At 34.8% G+C, this 26,281-nt stretch overlaps 1 protein-coding gene across 2 annotated transcripts in view; it reads left to right on the top strand.

Moving 5' to 3' along the window:
* The window catches only part of NFXL1 (nuclear transcription factor, X-box binding-like 1), a 62,837-nt gene that overhangs the window by 19,230 nt on the left and 17,326 nt on the right, over positions 1-26,281 (top strand). The window contains exons 11-17 of one of the 2 annotated variants that reach the window (XM_008590722.1): positions 1,563-1,653; positions 7,002-7,122; positions 7,345-7,504; positions 8,345-8,436; positions 18,708-18,729; positions 19,255-19,395; positions 23,166-23,332. In XM_008590722.1, coding sequence (XP_008588944.1) covers positions 1,563-1,653; positions 7,002-7,122; positions 7,345-7,504; positions 8,345-8,436; positions 18,708-18,729; positions 19,255-19,395; positions 23,166-23,332 — 794 coding nt within the window. The remainder of the gene's footprint in view (positions 1-1,562; positions 1,654-7,001; positions 7,123-7,344; positions 7,505-8,344; positions 8,437-18,707; positions 18,730-19,254; positions 19,396-23,165; positions 23,333-26,281) is intronic. The other variant, XM_008590723.1, reaches the window with a different exon arrangement.

The raw sequence follows: 26,281 nt of genomic DNA, 5'->3' as shown, positions 1-26,281 counted from the left end.
ATATTCTTTTAAATATTCTTAAGCTTTGTTCTGAGACAAAGTTAAGTTGTTCAGAAACCATTTGGTCCTTTAGAGGCTTGATTTTGTTAAGTGTGACCTGAGCATCTTTTTGTCTAGGTAATTTGGCTCTACTACTGAGGCAATAACTCTCCTAAGTACTCTCCTTAATGCCTATGTGTGAAGAGGGCTTTTCATTCTGGCTGTAAGGAACACAAGCTGTTCACAGCCTTGTATAATCTCTGGAAATTTTCTGCCTTCTCCTTCCAGTGGTTCGTTCTTAGATTTTGGGTAGCTTCCTCTCACATGTTGCAGACCAGTCCTCAGTCAAAGACTCAAGGTGTCCCTTCTGGAGTTCTCCAGAGCTTTCTCTTGTACTACTTACTGCCTTCTCTCCGTGAATTCTAACTACACTGGCCTCTGTGAACTCTGAATTTTGTCTACTGAACTTGGTCAGACTGTCAGACACTCTTGTGATCCTCCTTGTGCTGCAGCATGGAAACCTCTAGGTCTAAACTGATGCCACCATCTTTATTTCTTTTCTCTTATGGATTGGTGTCCGCCTGTGTTGCCTAATTATCTAATATCTCCAATGTACAGCTTCCTATCTTTTGTCTGGTTTTCTAGTTGTTTACAAGAGGGTAAATCTGGTTGTTGTTACTTCATCATGGTCAGAAACAAAAGTGTCTATAGGCTTATTCAAGTCATGGACCACATAATCTTTTCCTCCACTGCCATTGGCAAAGTAATAGACACATAGTGATAGACACATTTACTCAGTAAATATTTGTCTAATTGAATGAACTGTTTTGACTTTTAATTGCTTTTCAGTAATGCATTTTGTTTTGATCTATTTTTATATACTGAAACTTGCTCTTATGTAAGTTACAAGCCTAAGTTTCTTTAAGACAATTGTAGTCTGTATTTCCTTTCCAATGTTTCGGTACATGAGAAGTTAAGGAAAGAATGAGGATGGCAATATAGACTTTAAGTAGTTGCCTGGTGTTCATGAATGAAAAATTAGGATGGATCAGAGACAGTTATATTTCTTACAGACCAGCTGGAGTGAGGTAAGTGACAAAATAAGGCTAGATGCAAGTAGCCTATCTCTGCTTCTCTCCTTTAGTTAGTCTGTGATCCCATGGTTTGAAAATAACTGCCAAACTAATTTTTATATTGAACTGATTTTATTTTAATTAAATTTTAAAAACCAGATTATTTGCCTGAATTGACTATAGCATTAGATCAGATGCATCCCTTTGGTTGTCAATCTATGCATAGGTAAGTAATAAAATTATCTCATAGAAATGTTTTAAGTTATAGAATAATTGAAGGGAAAAAAAATTTAGCTTGATTTTATTAAATTAGGCCATTGTCTATTTCTGTGAGTTCTTACTACAGTGTATTTATTTACAGAAGAATGTTGATAGTCTTGAATACTTTCATTTTTATAGTGAAAGAAATATCTTTTGCTTTCCACAAGTTCTGTGATTAACTGGTGATAACATCCATATTATGCATGGGTTTTCAAATGACCTGTTCTTCATATATTGCTTTCTCTTCAGTGTTGCCCTGGAAACTGTCCACCTTGTGATCAAAACTGTGGACGGACTTTAGGATGTAGAAACCATAAATGTCCGTCTGTCTGCCACAGAGGTAAAATTTAACAATAGCTGTGATGTTATGTTTGTATTTACATAGTACTTTATACGATAGAGAGCTGTCAAATTCATTATCTTACTTGGCCCCCCTAACAACTTTGAGAAGAAGGTAGGGCAGTCACCAGTATCCCTATTTTATGGACAAGGAGATTGAAGCTAAAGAGGGTTCGGTGACTTACTCAGGGAAATGTTTAGTGCATTTGAACCCAAGATTTCTGAATATAAAAGTATTGTCATTTCTATAATACTGTGTTGTTTCTTCACTTCCTTCCAACCTTTCCCACACAGTTTTTTAATTAATTGAGATGTTCATAAGTTTTTCAGTTTTATTCTGAATTTTATATATAGATTTAAATCTAATAAGATTGGACATATTCTAAGCCAGTGATTCTTAAACATTTTGGTTTCAGAACCCCTTTACAGTATTTGGGACTCCAAAGAGCTTTTGTTAATGTGGGTTTTATCCATTGACATTTATTATGTTTGAAATGAAAGTAAAATGTGATAATATTTATTATTTTATGTAAACATAGCAGTAATAAACCCATTACTTCTTAATGCAAATAACATGTTTTTGTGGAAAATAACCATATTTTCTGAAAACAAATGGTGAGAGTGGCATTGTTTTACATTCTTGGAAATGTCTTTAATGTCTAACTTAGTAGAATATAGCTGCATTCACATATCTGCTTCTGCTTTCAATCTGTTATGATATCACTTGTCACTAGCTTCTGAAAAACTACTCTTAAGCATGTAAGATTTTGCAGACCCCATGAAAGGGTCTCAGGGACCCCTAAGGTCACCAGACCATAATTTGAGAATTGTTTTCTATGTTATTACTAGACATTAAAAAATGAGTTAACTTTACCTATTTGGAGTCTGTTGATATGATATGAAATCTACTGAGAGTAGAGTATTGGAAAGCAGGGACTGAGAGTAAGAGGTCCTGGGTTCAAGTGCGAACTCTGCTACTTAGTAGCTTAATATCTGAGATACACTGTTGAACTGTTTTCATTATCTTCCTTTGGGATTCGAGGATGCTCGTTGATCTCTTAATCCTTTCAGAAATCCTGCAAGGAATAGGGACCTACTACTATTTTATATAATGAGGAAAAAGGCAAAGAAAGTCCCAAGGTCGTAGAACTAATTGCAGGGTCAGGATGTAAATGCAAAGGTTTTGATATTTTCATGATATCACATTGTCTCCTCATTAAGAAAAATGTCAGATCCTATTTACCATGGCTGCATTTTCCTGTGGATGTTCTCTAACTTGTCAGTGTCTTTAAATTGTGAAGTTTAGAACTAATTTGCAGGTATGTTCTCACCATCACTATAAGGATTTTATTTCCTTTTATGTCACTGACCCACTGAATTTAAATTTTAGTAAAACTCTAATGTTAGTCATTAACTCATTCAAAAAGTATTCTGAAGTGTCTACTAAGAACCAGGTTCTGGGATTATATGAGTCAACAAAAATTGATAAAGTCCCTGCTCTATGGAACTTATTTTTTTTACTTCCCTGCCCCAGTAGAATACGAATACATAATCAGATTAATATAGGATCTCAGGTAATGTCAAGTATTAAAATTAGGGTAAAACTAAAGTTATGGTGGTGGAGATAGTGTATACTGTTTCATATACTGTGACCAGGCGAGGACTCGGAGAAGATGACATTTGAGAGGAGACCTGAACGAAGTAAGGAATCAAGCTATGTGGAAATGGGGGTGGGATATTGTTCCAGAAACGAAAGCAGTGATTGCAAAGGCCCGAGACGAGCATTTGAAGGAACAGCAAAGCCAGTGTGACTGAAGTAGAATGCTCAAGAGAACAGATGGTAGGACATGAAGTCAAAGAGATGGTGAGATAAAGGATTGCTGGGGAAAGGAGAATATATATAGGGCCTTGTAGCCTATTGTTAAAACACTGGCCTTTATGTAGGAAACCATACTAGTTGTTGACCGTTAAAGAAATTATATCTGTAGTTTAAAATTTTCTTGCTAGGAAACACCAGACCTGTTTTTTTTTTTTTTTTTTTTTTTTTACAATTGATTTCTAACAAGTAAACATTTATGGTATAGATGTTCCCTGACTTAGAATGGTTTGACTTAGGATTTTTCAACTTTACAATGGAATGAAAGCGATATGCATTGGGTAGAGACTGTACTTTAAGTACCCACGCAACGATTCTGTTCTTCACTTTCAGTATAGCACTCAGTAAATTACATGAGACATTCACATTTTATTAAAAAATAGGCTTGTGTTAGATGAATTTGCGCAACTGTAGGCTAATGTAAGTGTTTGGAGCATGTTTAAGGTAGGGTAGGCTAAGCTATGATGTTCACTATGTTATGTGTATTAGATGCACTTTTGACTTATAACATTTTCAACTTACGATGGATTTATTAGGATATAACCCCATCGTAAGTTGAGGAACATCTTTATATATATATTCAATCTCCTCATAAACTATCTGAGAGTATATGTAAAAAAAAAAAAAGAACATGCCCAACTCTCAACTCATATCATCTGACAAGGAAAGAGAAAATTACAGGCAAGTCTAACTCCTGAACATTTTTGTAAAAATATTAGAGTTTTAACTACTCAGATTGAGCCATCTAATACTGTAGTATTAACTAGCCAAACCTTTAATCTATCATAACTAAATTGGGTTTATTCCAATAATGTATGGCTGGTTTAACATTAGCAAACCTAGTAGTGTGATTCATCACATTAACAGATTAAGGGAGAAATGAGATCATTTGGTAAATGTCTAAAATAGTTGGTAAATCCAACGTCCATAGAAATAGAAGGGAATATCCTTAACCTGGCAAAGAGTATCTGCAAAAAGCCTAACGCAAACATCATATTTAGTGGAGAAGTGTTAAAAGCATTTCCCTCCTCATGTTATTTTGGAGCAAATACCATAAGTATTTCAGTATTCATTTCTAAAAGATGGCTTCTAAACCTAAAAAGAATTAATATATTTTTTTGTATCAGTAAATATCTGGTGTTCAGATTTCTTGTTGTTTCATAAGTATTTTCACTTTTTACTTCAGTTTTTGACTCAAAAACCTAGTAAGATTGATATGGTGCAATTGATTGATGTCTCTAAAGTCTTTAAATTTATAATTTCCCTCCTCCACCTTTTTTCTTTTTTTTCTTGTGACTTACTGGTTTAAGAAGCTAGGTTGCTTTATTTAGTTTCTTTGAATGTGGATTTTGCAGGTTGCATCTCTGTGGTATTATTTAACATGTCCCTCAGCCCTTTGCATTTCCTATGAATTGTTAGTTGGATCTAGAGATGAGATCAGATTCAGGTTTGATATTTTTTGATAGTATTTATTTTTAAAAAAAGATGCTTATTAGCTTCCAACAAAGATTATTAAACCCTACAAAATTTTCCCCAATGGAAAGTATATGGAAAATACTAGTGTGCAACTCTGACTATTTAATCCACAGTTATGTAAAATATATGGAATCATTATTTCATACTATTTTCCATCATTCTAGATGTCTTTCTAATCAAAATTATACTGTAACTCATAGGGAGAGAATACTAACTGCATGTTTGCATTGTGAATATATGAAAATTTGATTTATAATTCGAAGTTCAAGGTCATCTGTGTTTATGGTTTGGAATTACTGGAATCATGCCCATTTTGTCTGTTGACTCTCTGGTCATTATAGTTATAGTCTCTGTATGCTAATTTTTCATTTTGAAAGTAATGTCACTGAAGCTGTTTTAATTAAAATCTATCATGTTACACTGGTATCTATGACAAGTTCTGTTGCTCAGTAGTAAGACTGTTTAGAGAAATTACTCCTTATTGTTCCCAAGATTTAATTTTCAAAAAAGTCATACTGTGGTTTAGAGTGCCGAAAAGATTGTTTGATAAGTTCCCCATTAAAATGCTGAAGATGAATGAAAAATTATCATTATTAAGAATAGAAATTGACATAATATGCTGAATGAGAACAGATATTAAGTGTCACTAATAACTTTAAAAATGTAACATCTAGTCGTTCTTTTGGAAAGATCAAAATAAAACTTGGTCATGTGGGTCAGGATAATTTGGCTTGCATTATCAGCAGGATAACACTTCACTTATCAAAACAAGTGTAAATTTGGTAATTTGTACAATAAATGTTATGTTTTTCTGTATGATGCTTTTACTCTCATTTTCTCTTTTTCTATGTTCATTATTTGTATTGTAATTCTTAATTTGTATTTGTGTTAGGGAACTATTTTGAACTTCTAGAGACATTTAACCAGACTATTTTCTATCATTAGTCTGTTTCTTATCAGCTTAACTGCTGGTCAGTATTTTACTTGGTCCGTACACCTAGGCAGCAGTCTCTTTAAGATATTCACTCCTTAGTTGAAAACTCTTAATTCCCTCCTCAGTATTTCATTTCCATGGAGTTCCTTACTGGGAAGACTAGAGTGGGAAGAAAGCCCTTAAGATGATGATAGAGGTTTGTGGGGTGAACTTTTTAGCCTGTTTAGGAAAATTTTTTTATTTTGTTTTTGTATGTTTCTACCAACTGGTAACAAAAGAGGATAAAAAGCTGACACCCAAATAACTTTTCTTTTTCATATGTTTAGAAGAGACATATTTGAAATTGTAACCTAAAATGGAGGTTTAGCCTTTAGACTTTCACAAAGCACAAATAATGGAAAATTGACTGCAGTTGTTAATAACTAACATCAGGCCATGAGAGAGAAGGTATTGGGGAACTTATCTAAAAATAGTGTACTTGGATAGAAATAAGTACACAAATAGGCCAAAAAGATTATTGTTAAATATATTAGATTTTCCAAAGACTTAAATCTATTTCTGCTTGTTGTACTTTTGAATGAGTAACTGTTTTAAATTTGTTATTTAGAACAGAACTTTTAGGAATTTTAAAGAAATTTCTAAAGCTTTATTGAAGTACCAGTGTTCATATGGAGAAGTTTACAGATCATAAGTGTACAGCTTGATGAATCTTTACAAACTGAATATAACCATGTAACTAGAACTTATATTGTTAAACAGAATATTACTAGCATTTCCAAAACCCTCCTTGTGTTCTTCATAACCATCATCCTGATTTTGAAGAGTGTAAATAAGCCTTTTCTGTTTACTTTACGTAAACAGAATCACATAGTATATGCTCTTTGTGTCTGGCTTCTTTTGCGCCATGTATGTGGTAAGATTCATTCATATTGTTGTAGTTTCTTCATTCTCATTGTAGAGTATTGCATTGAGCAAATACACTAAATTTATTAATTTTACCATTGTTGGGCATTTGGATGATTAAAGGAAACTTCTTTTTAAGTGTCAGACTTTTTTTTTTCAGGCAGTTGCTATCCCTGCCCAGAAACTGTAGATGTGAAGTGTAATTGTGGTAATACAAAGGTGACAGTACCCTGTGGTCGAGAACGTACCACAAGACCACCCAAGTGCAAAGAACTATGCAGGTCAGTCCAAAGCTTTGCACAAACTTTCTTACAAATACAAATTCATATTGACTTTTAATATCATTAGTATTTTAATTTAATTTTGCTTTAGTGTTTTAAAATATTAATATTCACAGTATGTTCATTATGGAATCAGATGACATATACATAAATAATTATACTTTAGATGTAAATTGTTCCATGATTGAAAGTAATTTTAAAAAATTGTACCTTATGATTTAGTCGACCACCAACTTGTCATCATGCAAGTCAAGAAAAACATCGCTGTCACTTTGGCTGTTGTCCACCATGTCATCAACCTTGCCAGAAAGTTTTGGAGAAATGTGGTCACTTGTGTCCTGCTCCATGTCATGATCAAGCATTAATAAAACAGACTGGCAGGGTAAGGGAACAATATTATTAAAGAGATAGTGCATTGCTATGGGTCATATTTTCTGGATTTTATTTAGCCATTTAATAAGCAATGATTAAGCACTTATTGGGTATGAAGCACTGTGGTCAGAGCTGGGGTACAAGGTAAACAAGACTTGGTCTTTTGTCTTAAGAAGCTTACGGTACAGAAAAGGAGAAAAACCAATAAATGTTTGCAAAAATAGTGTGATAGTCATGTTATAATCATGATATAGGTGAATTTTGCAATACTCCTTTATATATTGTGGTTTAGGGTTATGGATATTGCCTGGTTTCCTTAAATATTCATTTATAGGGCTGGCCAGTAGCTCAGTTAGTTAGAGAGGGGTGTTAATAACACTAAGGTCATGGGTTTGAATCCTTGCACTGGCCAACTGCCAAAAAAAAAAATTCACGCACTTGTTCAGTGAATATTTACTGAGCCCATAGTATATATGTTAAGCATTCTAGGTGCTGGAGAACAACAGTGAACAAAATAATGGAGATTACATTCAGCTGTGGATATTGCAGTTTTACAGTTCTGTTTCTCATTTTCTTTTTGGTTTATGAGAGGTGAAGGAGGCTACACTGCTTTGTTCTACAATTAAAACACTGGAGCTTGTCTCAATTTTTAATATGAAGTGTGGGTAGAGGGGAAAATTTGCTGTAATGCAGATAGAATAAAATATTTCAGTCAGCACAATTTGTTGGTTACTTGAAAAAATTTTAACCTGCTTGAGTGGAGGATACATGGAACTACTTTCTTAGATTCCTAAAATGGCCATATGATTTAATTTCTCTGACTTTCAGTTGTTGTGTATTTTACTTGTAGCACCAGCCTACAGGCCCTTGGGAACAGCCTTCTGAGCCGACATTTATTCAGACTACATTACCTTGTCCTCCATGTCAAGTTCCTATTCCTATGTAAGTAATTGAATTTTAACTTTTAAAAAAAAAATCTTTTGACATAGTCCAGAGTGTATCTTAAGTCAAACTCTCCCCTATTTCTTAGTTGAGTCCATCATTATTTCAGGACTGGGCTATAAATTATATTTGTTATGCTGCTGACCTTTTTAGCTTTCCATAGCAACTTGTGCTTACAGTTAGAAAAACATGTCCAAGAGATCATTTTCATCATTTGTTAGTTTCCCTGATGATTCCCATGCTAGCATGTAAGCTCCCTGAAAACAGAGGAAAGCCAGGTTTTAGATATGACTCGAAGGAGAGTGTTTGAAGGAAACATTGGAAATGAAAGGAAGTGGTTTCCTGGATGGGCTGAGGAATGACGGGTACTAAGCTGAAGGGGGTTGAACCTAGGGGTAATAGAGGATCCTGGAATGTTTTGTACTTTCAGCAAAGATTATGGAATATAGTGGAAAAAGAAGCACAGAATGCTTGGAAGTAACATAAAATTAGAAAAGAGGCTGTTGTCTGCAACGAAGTTTCCAAATCAAACATTGGTATGTCTTGTGTACTGGTCTCTTAAAGAGAGGATTTTTGTTTTCTCTACTTCTAAAAGCTTTCACCCCCATTTTTTCATTCCACAACTTTCCTCCCAGTTAAAATAACCTATTTTTTTAATATATTGGTTGTGCAGTCAAGCCGGGAGGCAAAGTATTGGTGGGAGCTATTTCATGACCAGGTTGATTTTAGTTTGAAGATTTAGTGGAGGTGGGCCGTATAGTTAGCACAAAGGTTCTTCATGTAGGTATTCAGTTTTTTGAGACTGTTATTTTACTAAGGACTTATGGTGTGATCATGAGGAACCAAATTGTTTATAATATCTCTTTCTAGGTTTAGGTATTAGTGGCCTAAAATTTTCCTTTAAGAGAGATGGAAGATACATTGATCTTATAATTTATAGACACTAAAATATTCTCATATATGCAGAAGTTAATTACCTTTGAATTCCTTAACCTATCTTATAGTAAGATTATTTAACATACATGTCTATCTTATTTAATTCAATTAATTTTCTTGAAATCTTAGATTGGATTAAATATTTTCTGACAGTAGACAAACTGTCTGGAATTACTAAGTCATGTTTATTAGAGGTTTTAAAAATGGAATTAAATTTGAAACAGTCTTTCCTTCATACATGACTGGAATATGCTACTAGAAGTTTTGTGTGTGTGTGAGTATTTATTAAAATAGATTATCATTTCAGTAAGGACTCTTGAGTTCAGTGTTTTGCTTCCCACTAACTTCTACCATGAATAAGTCATATACCTTCACAGTTTGTAAAATATGAGGTTCAGAATATAAAAATATCAGAATTGGAGACTTTTCCAAGGTCCCTATCATTTTAAAATGTGCTTTGTATATAGTAACAATTATTGTCTTAAAGTCTATTTTGTCTGATGTTAATACAACCACTCCAACTGTCTTTTGGTTACTGTTTGCATGGAAAATTCTTAGTAGCAAACAGCTGAAAGTGACTCAAGAAGAAATGGAAAATCTGAATAAATCTATACCTAGTACAAAGATTGAATTAGTAATAAAAAATTTACCACAAAGAAAAGCCCAGGACTAGATGGCTTCACTGGTGAATTCTACAAATGTTTAAAGAAGGACTAACACCAGTCCTTTACTTAAGGAGGGACTCTTCCTGACTAATTCAGTGAGGCTATTATTTCCCTGTTACTAAAACCAGAGAAAGACATCACAAGAAAACTACAGATCAATATCTCATATGAAACAGATGCAAAAATTGTCAACAAAATACTTACAAATGGAATCTAGCAACATTTAAATAGCATTATACACAATGACCAAGTGGGATTCATTCCAGATATACAAGGTTGATTCAACATGTGAAAATCAATCAGTGTAATTCTTTATTGATAGACTAAAGGACAGTTGATAGATGCAGAAAAATATTTGACAAAATCTGACATACTTTTTTGATAAAAACACTCAACAAACTTAAAAGAGAACTTCCTCACCCTGATAATGGGCATCTATGAAAAATCCACAGTTAACATTATACTTAATGGTGAAAAATTGAGTTTTCTCTCTGAGATTGGGAACGAGACTAGGATGTCTCCTGCTGCTTCTATTCAACATTGTACTAGAAGTTCTAGCCAGAGAAGAAGGCTAGAAGAAGAAATAAAAAATGCATTGTGATTTGGAATAAAGAAGTAAAACTATTTGTATTTTCAGATGACATGATCTTATATATGGAAAATGTTAAGGCGTCCTCAAACAAGCTAATAGAGTTATTTAATGAGTTCAGTAAGATTGTAGGAAATATAATCAATATACAGAAATCAGTATTTCTGTACAATAGCAATGAACAATCTGAAAATGAAATTAAGAAAACAGTCCCACTAACAATAACATCAAAAGAATAAACATTCTATTTTAACATTTAATAAAAGAAATGCAAGATTTGTACACTGAAAACTATAAGACGATGTTGAAAGAAATTAAAGAGGACCAAAGACTCTGATACTGGCATACATATGGACATATAGATCAAGAGAATAGAATTGAGAGTCCAGAAATAAATCTGTACATTTATGTTAATTGACATTTGACAAGAGTGTCAAGACAATTCATTGGGGAAAGAATTTTTTAAAAAAAATAGTGCTGGTACAGCTGGATAATCACATGTAAAAAAATGAAATTGGGGGCCGGCCCGGTGGCGCACTGCTACAGTGCGCCGCTTGGGAGCGCGGCGGCGCTCCTGCCGAGGGTTTGGATCCCACATACAGACCGGTTCCCGCTCACTGGCTGAGCGAGGTGCGGGTGCAGCACCGAGGGTTGCGATCCCGTTGCCGGTCCCGGTCCGGTATGGGCGCGACACTGAGGGTTGCCATCCGTTGCCGGACATGAAAAAAGACAAAAAGGAAAAAAAAAAAATGAAATTGGACTCCTACCTAATATCATATACAAAATAAACTCAAATGGATCAAAGACCTAAATGTAGGAGCTAAAATTATTAATCTCTTAGGAGATAACATAGGTATAAATCTTTGTGCCCTTGGATTAGGCAGTGGTTGCTTAGATGTGACACCTGAAACATAAACAAGAAAAGAAAAAATAAATTGGTTGTCATGAAAATTAAGTCAAAGAGTATTATCAAGAAATTATGCTTCAAGAACACTATCAAGAAATTGAGAAGATAACCCATAGAATGGGAGGAAATTTTTATAAATTATATATCTTGTAAGGGTGTATTATCCAGAATATATAAATAATTCCTACAACTCAGAAACAAAAAGACAGTCGAATTAAAAAATGGACAAAGGCTTTATGTAGACATTTCTTCAGAGATCTACAAATGTCCAATGAGTACATGTGAAAAGATGCTCAGTATTATTAGTTATTAGGGAAATGCAAATGAAAAACACAGTGAGATACCATTTCGTACCCACTAGGAAGTTTAAATAAAAAAGATGCACATTAAGTGTTGGCAAGAATATGGAGAAGTTGGAACCATTGTACATTGCTGTTCAGACTATAAAATGGTACAACCACTTAGAAAACAGTTTGACAGTCCTTTAAGAAACTAAACATAGAGTTATCATATGACCCAGCAATTTTAGTCTTAGGGTATATACCCAAGAGAATTGAAAATATGTTCATAAGAAACTTGTACATGAATATTCATATTGACATTATTAATAGCCAAAACGTAGAAGCAACTCAATGTCTATCAACTGATGAATAAGTAAACAAAATGTGGTATATCCATACAATGGAATATTATTCAGCCATAAAAATGCATGGATTACTGATACATGCTATAACATGGATGAAACTTGAAAAAATTATGCTAAGTGAAAAACACCAAACATAAAAGTCCACATAATGTTTGACTCCATTTATATGAAATGTCCAGAGTAGGAAACCATAGAGACAGAGTATATTAGGGTTTTCCAGAGGTGGGGCTAAGCAGTTTAGGGGAGTAACTTCTACTGGTTATAGGGGTTTCTCTTTGGGGTTGTAAACATATTTTAGAATTAGGTAATGGTGATGATTACACAACCTTGTGAATATACTAAAAATCACTGAATTGTACTTTTTAAAAGTGTAAATTTTGTGGTGTGTGAATTTTATCTCAATTTGAAAAGGGAAAACATATAAAGACCCTTCTATATCTAAAATATGATTTTTCAGTGGCATATATAACAAAATTGTTATTATAAAGTATACATTGAAAAATATTACTTCTCACAAGAACTATCTAGGTAATATAATTTCTTTTTTAAAATGGAATGTCTCTGCCTTCTTGTCCCTTACTGCCTTTTTAAAAATTATTACTTTTAATGATATTTGGGCTATGTGGTAAAAGAATTCCGAAATATATGTGCTATATTATTTAGGGTGCCTTTGGTTTCAAGTAACAAAAAACCTAAATGAAAAGCAGCATAATAACATTTATGCCTCATACAATTAGACTGGAAGTAGAGCAGCTCCATGGCTGATTAACCTGGTTAATTTGCTGATACCTCATTGAGATCTCAGATTCTGTCCTTCCAGAATTTTGTTGTCCTTAGTGTGTCATCTTTGCCCTCAAGATATTCGCCTTTCTGATAACTTCCCATCCAGACATGACTGTTTCCAAAGGAAGAAATGGAAACTGTCTGTGCCTTCTGTCATCATCTTCATCTTTTTTTTTAAAGAGTGAGGAAACTTTTCCCAGAAGCCTTATAGCAGAATTCCATTTATGTTTCATTGGCCAGAATAAGATCCACAAGATCATTTCTAAACCAGTCCCTGGAAAGGGAAATGATGTATTTATTTTTTTAAATAGACTATTTCTTTAGAACATTTTTAGGTTTACAGAAAAATTGCACGTTAAGTACAGAGAGTTCCTGTATACTCCCTCTGCCACACTCAGTTTTCCCTATTACCATCTTGCATTAGTGTTGTACATTTTTTGCAATTGAGGAACCAGTATTGATACATTATTATTAACTAAAATCTATACATTACATTACGGTTTACTTTTGTGTTGTATGGTTCAATGGGTTTTGACAAATGGATAGTGTCATGTGTCCATCCTTATAGTTTCATACAGAAAAGTTTTTACTGCCCTAAAAATCCCCTGTGCCATCCCTGTTCACATCCCATCTCCCCAAAACAGCCCTGGCAACCATTGATCTTCTTACTGTCTCTATAGTTTTGCCTTTTCCAAAACGTCACGTGGTTGGAATCATACAGTATACAGCATTTTCAGACTGGCTTTTTTCTTGTAGCAGTATGCATTTAAGGTTCTTCCATATCTTTTCATAGTTTGATAGCTCATATCTTTTTATCACTGAATAATATTCCATTGTGTGGATGTAACACAGTTTGTTTATCTATTCATGTATTAAAAGGACATTTTGGTTACTTCCAAGTTTTGGCAATTAAGAATAAAGCTGCCACAAACATTTATGTGCAGATTTTTGTGTGGAAATAATTTTTCACCTTATTTGGGTAAATACTTAGGAGTGCAATTGCTGAATCATGTAAGTCCATGTTTAGCTTTGTAAGAAACTGCCAAATTGTCTACCAAAATGTGTGTATCATTTTGCATTCTCGCCAGCAAAGAATGAGAGTTCTTGTTGCTCCATGTACTCACCAGCATGTGGTATTATCTTTGTTTTGGATTTTAGCCATTCCGTAATAATATCTCATTTTAATTTGCAATTCCCTAATGACATATGAGGTTGAGCGTCTTTTGATATGCTTATTTGCTGTCTGCGTGTCTTTTTGGTGAGGTGTCTGTTTTCTCTTCAGACCTTTTTTTAAAAATTTTTTTAATTTTTAAAATTTTTTTTTCCTTTTTGTCTTTTTTCGTGACTGGCAACGGATCGCAACCCTCAGTGTCGCGCCCGTACCGGACCGGGACCGGCAACGGGATCGCAACCCTCGGTGTTGTGCCTGCACCTCGCTCAGCCAGTGAGCGGCTGGTCTGTATGTGGGATCCGAACCCTCGTCGGGAGCGCCGCCCCGCTCCCAAGCAGCGCACTGTAGCAGTGCACCACCGGGCCGGCCCCTCTTCAGACCTTTTGACCAGTTTTTAATTGGGTTGTTTGCTTTCTTTTTTTTACTTTTTTTTGTTTCGTGTGTGTGTGTGTGTATTATTTTTTGTTTTATTGGGCAGCTGGCAGGTATGGGTGGGATCCTAACCCTTGACCTTGGTGTTGTAACACTGTACTCTAACCAACTGAGCTAACTGGCTAGCCAATCTTAATTATTGAGTTTTGAGAGTTCTTTGTATATTTTGGGTAAAATTTCATTACTAGCTGTGTGTTTTCCAAATATTTTCTCCTAGTCTGTGGCTGTCTTTTCATTCTCTAAAGTGTTCATAGAGCAAGAGAGCATGCCTGGGGTCCTATGCAAGGATCTGTGGGCTGCAGCTCCCTCCTCCAACAGAGCACCCCTGGGGTCCTAGGCAAGGAGCTGAGGGCTGCAGCCCCCTCTGCCCAGAAGCAGGCAAGACAGTATGCACAGGATCCTAGGCAAGGAGCCGAGTGTTGTAGCCTCGTCTGCCTGGAAGGAGGCAAGACAGCATGCCCTGGGTCCTAGGCAAGGAGCCGAGGGTTGCAGCTCCCTCTGCCCGGAAGGAGGCAAGACAGCATGCCTGGGGTCCTAGGCAAGGAGCTGAGGGCAGTACACGCCATCCAAAGGCAGGCAAGAAAGCATGCCAAAAACACCACTCCACACAAGTGGCTCACCACAGCCACCACCATAGCCATGGCTGCTGACAAAGAGGCTTCATGTCACAGCACCAGCTACAGCTACCATGCAGGTGTCCCACTGGACACTTGACTGCCTTGACACAAGGAAAGTCAGCAGCAGAGACTGGAAGAAGAGGACGTATTTCTCCTCAAAGCTTGCTCCAGAGTAATAGAAGAAGCAACTGTCCTACCAGATGACCAAACATCAATGTAGAGATACTAGAAATATGAAAACCCAAGAAAATGGTACCACAAAAGGAATACAGTAATTCTCAAATACCAGACCCTGCAGAGCAGGAAAACTTTGAAATGACTGAAAAGGGATTCAGAGCAACAATCTTAAGGAAACTCACTGAGAAGAATCAGGCAACATAGTTAAACAAGAAGAAAAAAATAAGAATACAAAGGAGAAAATTTACAAAGATATCAATACCTTAAAAAAGAATGCAGCAGAACTCATGGAACTGAAGGATTCACTCAACAAAATAGACACAACTGATAACTTAAGAGGCTGGCTAGAACAAGCAGATGAAAGAATTTCTGATCTTGAAGATCTGGTGGACCCAGGTGGACATAAAAGAGGAAAAAAGAATTTTAAAAAATGAAGAAAATCTAAGAGAGCGAGTAGACAACCTTAAATGCACAAGCATTTGAATCATGGGTGTTTCAGAAGTGGAGGAGAAAAGAAAAGGAGTGGAAGAGAAAAGAATACTATATACCTAGCATGGTTATCCTTCAGATATGAGGGGAAAATTGTGCATTTTCCAGACAAACAAAAGTTGCTGGAGTTAAGCACCACATGACCAGCCCTACAAGAAATGCTCAAGGGAATCCTGCATCTGGAATCTGAAAAGTGATAATCACTACCACTAATACGCAAGAAAGAACAAAACCCACTTGTAGAACAAAAATGCATACAAGAAAGAGAAAGAGATTGAATCTTACCATCACAAAAAGGCCATAATGACAATGTTATAATGCCCCTACTTTGTTTCTGATTTTAGTAATTTTGGTCTTCTGTCTTTTCTTGGTCAGTCTAGACATCAAGTTTGAAAATTTTGTTGATATTTTTTAAAGAGTCAACTTTTGGTTTTGTTGATTTAAAAAAAATTTTTTTAATTCCCTATTCTACATATTTCTGTTGTAATCTTTGTTATTTCCTGCTTATATTTGCTTTTGGTTTAGTTTGCTCTACTTGTTCTGTTTTCTTAAGGTAGAAGTTTACATTACTTATTTGAGGTTTTTTGTATTTTTAATATTGGTGTTTATGAGTATAAACTTTTATCTAAGCACTGCATGAGCCCTGCGTCCTACAAATTTTGATGTGTAGTGCTTTGATCTTTATCTCAAGGTACTCTCTAATTTCCCTGTGATTTTTCTTTTTATCAATTGCTTATTTAGGAGAGTGTTGTTTAGTTTCCACACATTTGTGAGTTTTCTAAATTTTCTTCTGTTATTGTGGTCAGGGAACATATTTTCTGTGATCTTAGTCCTTTAAAAAAAAAAAGAAAAATTTAAACAAACAAACAAAGTTCATGGAAAGATTTCCATTATCTTTCAATTCCATTTTTCCATGAACTTTTTGAAGTGTCCTGGTGTTTGTATTCTGTTTTATTGTTTTTTTTTTTTCCCCCTTTTTTTGTCTTTTTTCGTGACTGGCAACGGATCGCAACCCTCAGTGTCGCGCCCGTACCGGACCGGGACCGGCAACGGGATCGCAACCCTCGGTGTCGCGCCTTGCTCAGCCAGTGAGTGGCTGGTCTATATGTGGGACCCGAACCCTCGGCGGGAGCGCCGCCGCACTCCCAAGCGGCACACTGTAGCAGTGCGCCACCGGGCTGGCCCTGTTTTATTGGTTTTTTTAAATGTAATTTGTGTTACTAAACTTAGGCATTTAATTTCTGTTCTTGATTTCTTTTTATTATTTTTTTTTTTCCTTTTTGTCTTTTTTCGTGTCCGGCAACGGACCGCAAACCTCAGTGTCGCGCCCGTACCGGACCGGGACCGGCAACGGGATCGCAACCCTCGGTGTCGCGCCTTGCTCAGCCAGTGAGTGGCTGGTCTATATGTGGGACCCGAACCCTCGGCGGGAGCGCCGCCGCACTCCCAAGCGGCACACTGTAGCAGTGCGCCACCGGGCTGGCCCTGTTTTATTGGTTTTTTTAAATGTAATTTGTGTTACTAAACTTAGGCATTTAATTTCTGTTCTTGATTTCTTTTTATTAAAGGAATCATTTATTTGATTTGCTTAGAAATTAATTTGCCTTTGTAAGGTTCATTCATCTTCCTCTGAAATTAATTTGATATTTTCATGCTTTTGGAAGACTTTAGGGAGCTATTTCAAATAACTGTAGAGATTATAAAATGAAATATGTAAATTTTAATGTTTTACATTTCTAGTTTTTGTGAAAATTAGAAGCCCTACTCTCTACAGAGTATTTTGTTATTCATCTGTTATCCAGTTTATGCATTTGTTATTTGAACATATAAATGTGCATATCCTTGTTAAAAAAAAAATACAGTGTTTACAGAACAGAAGTTTTTAGTTTAATGAAAAGTTCAACTTATCTATTTTTCTTTCATGGATTGTGCTTTTGGTGTTGTGTCTAAAAAGTCATCACTAAACCCAAGGTCACCTAGATCTTATCCTGTGTTTTACAGTTTTTCATTTTGCACATGGTGTGTCATCCATTTTGAGTTAACTGTTGTGAAAGGTTTAAGGTCTGTCTAGATTTTTTTTGCAAGTGGAAGATATTTTTGCAAGTGGATGTCCATTTTAGCACTAACCATTTGTTGAAAAGAACATCCTTTTTCCTTTCAATTGCCTTTGCTCTTTTTTCAAAGATCAGTTGACTGTGTTTGTGTGGGTTTATTTTTGGGCTCTGTTCTGTTTCACTGATTTATTTGTCTGTTCTTTCATCAATACCACACTGTCTTGATCCCCGGTAACTTTAGCAAGTCTTGAATTTGGGTAGTGAGTCCTCTGAGTTTGTTTTTCAAAATCATGTTGGTTGTTCTGGGTCTGTTGTCATTCCTTATAGACTTTAGAATCACTTTGTTGATATCCACAAAATCAATTGCTGGGATTTTGATTGGAATTGCATTGAATCTAGATCAAATTGTGAAAAAGTGACATTTTAAGAATAGTGAGCCTTCATGGACATGGAATATCTCACTATTTAGATGTTTGGTTTCCTTCATCAGCATTTTTTAGTAGTTTATCTCATATAGATCTTGTGTATTATTTTGTTAAGTTTACACCCAAGTATTTTATTTTTTTGTGTGTGCTAATATAGTGTTGCATTTTTAATTTCGTATTCCAATAGTTCATTGCTAATATATGAGAGGGCAGTTGGCCTTTGTATATTAATTTTGTGTCCTGCAGCCTTACTATAATTGCTTATTATTTCCATATATTTATTTTTTATTCTTAATAAAACTAGTTTTATTAAACTATCATTGCTTTAGATATCCTTTTTGAAGAATTTATAATGATATTATTTTATTCTTTCCTTGCAGGGAATGTCTTGGAAAGCATGAGGTGAGTTGTAGGCACAATTTTTAAGTAAAGCTTATAAGCTGTACCTCTTCTATACCAGAGATGTTAGAAGTAACAAAGGCTCATGAAAATCAACTACAATGTATATTGAGAAGTCAAAATTAAAAAAATAAATTAAAAAAAACAACAGTTAAAAAAAAAAAAGCCACAAAGTAAAAGTATTGTTATTTCAGTGGTATAAAGAGTACAAGAGCTTGCCTACTAATTTTAAAAATATACAGTGCTTTTATCTGAGAATTAGCCTGTGGATGTGCATTCACTGTAGAATCATTATATTGAATTTACCTTTTAGGGATAGAAAGTCTTGCTTCTTGGCATCTGGTTTTTTTGGAATTTTTTGATAGGTTATTTTGATTTTGATAACCAACATTATTACTAATGAAAGCATATTAGACTTTGTAAAGTTTGTTTTCAAATGATAGCAGAGTCATTTTGGGAACATGGGTCCAGAATGTTTTCTGTGTATTGTGTGTGTTTTGCTCCCTTTTTTTTTTTTTTTTTTTAAAGGTGAGTCCATTACCGTGCCATGCTATAGGACCCTACTCTTGTAAGAGAGTTTGTGGACGAACCTTAGATTGTCAGAATCATACATGTATGAAAGAATGCCACAAAGTAACTGAAATTGATGGCTGCATTGGCAAAAACAAGGTAATAGCCTTAGGTTGAATGTATATATGCTTACAGTATTCTTGAAACATTTTTTTCAACAATTATACCATAAATATTTTTCCATTTGCTTTAGTTTTTTTCCTCTTTCTTGCCCTCACTCCTTCTCCTTCCTTTCCTTTCCTATGACAATGGACTTTAATGGCTTGGTGTATACTGCTCTGTATCTTTGTGCTTGCTCATGATAATGTGCCTTTTAATGTGGAACTCTTTATGTACTGTACCTGTGTTAATATATAGGGTATGATTTTATAAAAAAAAAATATAGAAAATAGGTATCTTCTTAGATAGCAGGTAGCAATATCATCTCTACTTCTTTCCATTCGTATCTCTGAGTTTAGTCTAGAGAATTTGCTCTCAGCTATTTTTCAAACATGACACATGATAGATGATATTCACAATTTTAATAAATTCCCAATCTTTTATTGGGAAGGAAGGAGCATCACAGATGTGCAATGTGTGTATGTGTGTGTAATTCACTAAAGGCATTTTATGAGCATATGAGAAATCAACTGTTCAAATATCTTTAAAAATTGCCATTTTGCAAGGATGAACAAATGTAGCTAATCAAATTTTAAATAATATTAAACTTTATTTTTAAAATAATGTTTTTTTCTAGACTTTCATTCATAGGGAATCCTAATATATTAGCAAGTATCTTAATGAGAAATAAGCCAGAAATTTTAACCTTCACTTTTTCATTAAGTAACATTAAATTTATATATGCTTAAATTACTAATATGAATTATGTTACTAAAATTTTAACTTGCATTTTTAGTGACTTTTTTCTTTGATTTAGTAATTGTAATGCATGTCAACATAAGTACTGATAGTATCATTCTTGTTTATGTGCAAACATGAAGGTGCTTCAAAAAGTTTGTGGAAAAATAGAATTGAAAGGTAATACAAATCTTTCATTGAACATTTTGAAGTACTCTTGTACATGTAAATGTATTGCTTATAATTTCTTCATCAATCTATACCTTGATTCTCAGTAGAAATTCATGATAAAATGAAAATGATTTGGAATTATAAAATTAAACTAACAAATAATGATAATGATTTAAAGTCCTTTTAACTAGTTAGAGTATATCTGCCTAATGGCTTTCTTCCTGTTGATTTTCAGAACATCAAATGAGTCTGAAAAAACTCATTTTCAAAGCTGTTATGACTGATTAGGGAATTATTGTGGATTATCTCTACATTGCTCCCTGGGTTAAAACTTCTATTTTTCTTTTTTAATGAGAACTGCGTAAGATATTACAGCCAGACTTACTGTATTTCCTAATTAAGATAGTTTTTCCTAGAAGATAATAGTTGATATTGGAAGTGATCCAGGAAGATATTGTAGCAAGTGTAGATTCAGTGATTTTTTTTTTCCCCCATAACTGGAAGGAACCTTATGTTATCAGTGTAATTCTTGTTTTGCAGATAGGGAAACTGAAGCTTAATATTGTCAAGTTATTTGTCCATGATCATGTAAGAAGACAGTAGCAAATCAGAAAGTAGTATCCCTGATCTCTTAACTCCCAGCTTAGTATGTTCTTCTACTCATATTATTTAAATACAAGGTTATTGCAGGTGTACCAATAGCTAGGAAGAGCAAATGAAATAGATTATGTGTGTTAACTTTGGTTCTAGTTGCATATTTTGTGATTCATTGCCTATCCTTCCCCCCAGTCTTTCCCATTGCAGAGATTCAAAGCTATATTACCATTTTTACCCAGCTGCACAGATGAAAGACATAGGAATCATGCTGGATTTCTTTCTTACCTTCATTATTTTGTCCCATAGAAAATCCTCTTAGGTTTATCTTCAAACTAGATCTTGAATCTGATCATTTCTCATAACCTCTACCCTAAACATGCTCACTAAGCCACCATTGCCTCTTATTTAGATTTCTGCAATATTTTCCCAACCAACCTTTCTGTTCCCACTTAGGTTTTACTATATTACCAGATTCATCTTTTAAAAAATGTAAAACAGGTGTTACCTCCCCACTCAATGCCCTTTGGTAGCTGTCAGTCACACTCAGATTAAAATCCAGAGGCCTTATGATGGCATGTAAGGCTCTATGATGATCTAATTCCTGACTGCCTTACCTACCTTTCATCTGACTACTCATCACTCTATTGCTTGCTTGCTTCTGCTTTTGTTCTTGCTGTTTCTTGAACATTCCACATTTGTTCTTACCTCAGAGCCTTCACGATTATTATTTCTTTTCTCTGGAACTCTCCATTCTTGTGGCTGTCTCCCCATTTATCTCAATTTCTTTTCAGACATGCACTTTATCAGTCTTTCTTCTTGTTACCGTCACTCTCTCTTATCCTACTTTATCTTTCTTTTGAGTACTTAAAAAGGCATTATATTATGTTCTTTACCTCCCCACTTAAATGTAAGTTCCAGGGATCTGTCCCATCCGTTCTGCCTGTGTCAATGCCTGGCACATAAATGCTGAATAAGTATTTGTGGAATAAATGAATATACTTTTTAAAATCTAAAAGAATAGAAATTAGGGCTGGCCCGTGGCTCACTTGGGAGAGTGTGGTGCTGATAACACTAAGGCTACGGGTTCAGATCCCCTTACCGATCATCTTTAAAAAAAAAAAAAGAAAGAAAAAGAAATTATTTATAGAAGAACATTTTTATGACTTTGAAACACTTTTTAATCCTAAATGTCAAAAAAATAGCTTAGAATTTCATTGAGAATAATTACTGTACTTATAGCTGTATTTAGGAATGATAATAAAAATGTTTAATCTTTAAGACTTAGTGTCCATGTCAATAGATCCCTGACCTATTTTATCTTAAGCATAAATGTGAAAACAAACAGTATCCTGCAATAAAAATCTTTAACCTTCTTTAGTAGATTCTAATACTGGTTACATCATTAAATTACTAGAGCAGAGAGAGGTGCCTTTTTAAGTTATATTGAGGTACATTTATTTGTAAACGTAATTTCACTTTAGTTCGTTATTCAGAAATAAACTACTGATCATTCTCCTTTTTCACTCTATATGTGTTTCTCTCTCTTTTTTTTTTTTTTCCTTTTTGTCTTTTTTCGTGTCCGGCAACGGATCGCAACCCTCAGTGTCGCGCCCGTACCTGACCGGGACCGGCAACGGGATCGCAACCCTCGGTGTTGCGCCCGCACCTCGCTCAGCCAGTGAGCGGGAACCGGTCTGTATGTGGGATCCGAACCCTCGGCAGGAGCGCCGTCGCGCTCCCAAGCGGCGCACTGTAGCAGTGCGCCACCGGACCAGCCCTATATGTGTTTCTCTTTGGCAAAATGACATAAATATCTCCAGAACGTTGAGTGCTTTGGAATTTTTATTTATGTATTAACAGTGTGTTGTTTTCTTCAGTTTAATGAGGATTGTGCTTGTTGGATGGAAATTGTTAGTATTTTACTCTCTATAATCTTTTCTACCACTAACTATTCTTTAGGAGCTAATTTACATTTTTAGTAGGGATACTTCATGTAGTAAAGTTCATTTTAAAGGTGAAGCAGTTTGATTTAATGACGCTCATGGGCATAAAAATCTATATGAATAATGGTCATACTGACAGTCTTGTTATTCTTCATTTTGAATATTTTTAAGATGAATGACAGCATGTACCATTTTATTAACTGCATTTCTAAGAGCTATAGAAGTACTTTATTTTACTGAGATGTGTAAATTTTATAAGTTTAATGTATAGAAATGTTAAACTTCTGTACTTAGGTGGTTTATTTCCTTGGTGTTTTTCAGGCTGGCCCAGAATGCCTTCATTGTGAAGAAGGGTGCTCTAAATCACGGCCACTGGGTTGTCCTCATCCATGTGTTTTGCCATGTCACCCTGGAGAATGTCCACCTTGTGTTCAGATGCTTAGAATAAAATGTCACTGCAAGATCACAAGCTTATATGTTGAATGTAGGTAAGTGGACTGAAGAAATATTCTTGTTTTACTAAAGTTATTTGAATTTTTAAAAAAAATAATTCAGGACCTTTCATACTTTACTATAAGGAATGTTGTTTAGTTGTGTTCCTTAGATTCTAGAGGCCTAGATCTTTCCATAGAGACCAGGAAGGAAGAAATGTAGAATACTCCACCTCCTAGATATTTTACTCTGATTTAAACCAGGGAAATTCTAGTTCTCTTACATTTCATTTGGCAATTCTGTGTAAGATTTTGTTGGAAAAAAATTGTATCATTGCTTTTTTTAAAAAAATGAGAGAAAAACTCCTATAACAGATTGTTCAAATAATTGTGTCAAACTAGAATTTCATTCTGTCAAAATTTGACTTGTACATAAAAGATTTCCTTCTTAAATTCAATCAGCCTTTGTTCATTTCTTCTTCTTTTTTCTTCCCTGTTTATGTTCTTAGGTTTTGATTTTATGATTTGTGGTGGTGGCGTGTTGAAGGTTTCCATGACCATGCTCGCATTTGGTAATTTGCTGGGAAAACTCACAGGATTTCAGCATATAGTTACACTCACAGCTATGAGTTATTAGAGCAAACAGATACAAAGCACATTCAGCAAAGAGAAAAGGCACATGGACTGAAGTCCTGGAGAAACCAGGCACAAACTTCCAAAGTCTTCTCCCAGTGGAATCACTTGGGATGTACTTAATTCTCCCAGCACTCTCTCAGCACTGAGTTGTGATGATGCTTGTAAAATACTGCCAACCAGAGAAGTTCATTAGAGACTCAGCACCCAGGGTGTTTATTGGTAGCAGATCATATAGGCAGTCTGCCTAGCATGTACCAAAGTCCCAGGTTCCAGAAGGAAAGCAGCCAATCAGCATGAACATTGGTTTGTGTAAACAGTTTAGGCATAGTTAGCTGCTTTTATCAGTTCTGGGAATGATAGGAACCCTCCCAGAGTCCAGGTTCCCAGGTATCAGCCAAGAGCCAGTCTTATAAGGAGGCCTTGTTGACTCTTTCCTTTTCCTCCAAATGCTTCTTTGGTGATATTTAATTCAGTTTAGAATGTTTGTGTTCCAGTTTTCATCTTCTTTGTAATTCATTTTTGGGTGGGGAATAGGAACGGATTTTCATCAGCTGAAATCATTTTCTATTTTCTGTAGTAGTTTTTTCTACATATCCATTATGTCTCTTTATTTTTGTGGACAGAGCTAGAGGTTTTGCATTGTTTACAAGATTTCTAGATGATCGCTGCCTTCTGTCACTGTAGCAAAATATAATTTTTTTAATGGTTGGCTTTTTAGAGTGGTGTTGGGAAGAGGAGTTATGCGTCTTTCTTTTGCTTTGGTTTTCTTTGATCTTGCAGGATCCTAAATTTCCTTTCTTTTCCTAGGTTTCCAAAAGGTGCTTTTCCTTTTTGCCTTCTTCATCCTAGAGTGTTGTCTTTCCAAGATTTCTTACTTGAATTGTGTGCACTTTTCAAAGTTCATTCCCTTTAGTGCACTCATCTACCAGGATTTTTTAAAAAAATATTTTTACACTTCGGTGTACTTTCTTTTTCTGGTGTGATTTTAGCTGTCTCCTCTTTTCTGTTCAGTTTTCCAGAACTCCTCTAGCTCTCTGAAAAGACTGGCATTGGGAGTTTGAAAAATAGTTCTACTAAGAAGTGGTATTTATTTTGCTACTATGGGTAATTTGGGGTTTGTAGAAACCCCTAGTTATCTCCTAGTTAATGCTGGGGTCATAGGATTTATTTTCTTTGTCATTAATGAGATGTATGGTTTTTTGGGGGAATGTGTGGATAATTTGGATTGAGGTGGCTTCCATTACCTTAGAACTCCAGAAATTCTTTTCTTTTCTTAAATGCATGTTAATGTGTATGTTTTTATATAGAATTCTTTATTCTCAGTATGAGGGTACTTCAAAAAGTTGATGGAAAGATTCGTATTATCTTTCAGTTCTATTTTTCCATGAACTTTTTGAAGTACCCTCGTGTTTGTAAAACATGAAAGTAAAATTTCATTTACTTTCAATTCAGTGAATTATTTTGAGTCATCTTTTCCTTTCAGTCTCTTTCTGCTGTGTAAATTCTATAGAAATTGGATGTGAAACAGGCATTGAAAAGTTAGTTTATTTCTAATCAGAGTAACAAGAACAAAATGATATTAACTTTTAAGTTCAGAAGTGAATACCCTACTTGCAAGAATTAAAAATATGCAACAATTTTTAATAGAGCCAGCATAAAAACTTTGCCAAGAAAATTGAAATGCTACTTTAGAGTACGTTTATAGTTAATTTAATATATATTTAAGATAACAGTTTTATTAACATTAGTGGGGCTAAACATGTATTTTGGCAGTTAGTCTGGTTATGAAGAATAGGAAAAGCAAGAAAAGAAAGGATATAGGAAAGGAGAAGAAAAGTAATGGGGAAGAGAAAAGTGAGACACATAGATAGGAAGTTTTAGATTGTCACTAATTACTGACACATGCAGTGTCTATTGGATTCTGTTCAATTATCCATTAGAAAGTAGGTTTATTCCTTTGTGTCTGTGACTTTTTTCTGAATTAACCTCTGAGTCAGATATAAAAGCACGGACAGGTCTAAAATGATCAGATCTACAATGAATTAATTTCTAACATCAATAGATAGCCAACCCCCAAACAACCAAGCTTTTTAAATAAGCTTACTGCACTTCTCACTGAATTGCCTAAATTCTTCAATTTGAAGTAACATGTTAAATCACTAGTTTTAATTTTTTTATGTGGATGCATTAAGAATATGAATTATAATGATCTATGAGAAAAGATAGTAGCTGGAACTATTAAAAAGAGCCCAGGCACAGTTGTTATTTTGTGTGCATTTTATACTTCCATCTTAACAGTGATTATCCTTTTGGTATTTGACTTGTTGGTAGTAGATAAAGGACTGGATGGTTTGTTATCAGAACAGTAAA

This window comes from Galeopterus variegatus, unplaced genomic scaffold, assembly GCF_000696425.1.
Source record: "Galeopterus variegatus unplaced genomic scaffold, G_variegatus-3.0.2 Scaffold6329, whole genome shotgun sequence".
In the NCBI taxonomy this organism is placed as follows: domain Eukaryota; kingdom Metazoa; phylum Chordata; class Mammalia; order Dermoptera; family Cynocephalidae; genus Galeopterus; species Galeopterus variegatus.
This window is presented reverse-complemented; position numbering and strand designations above follow the sequence as displayed.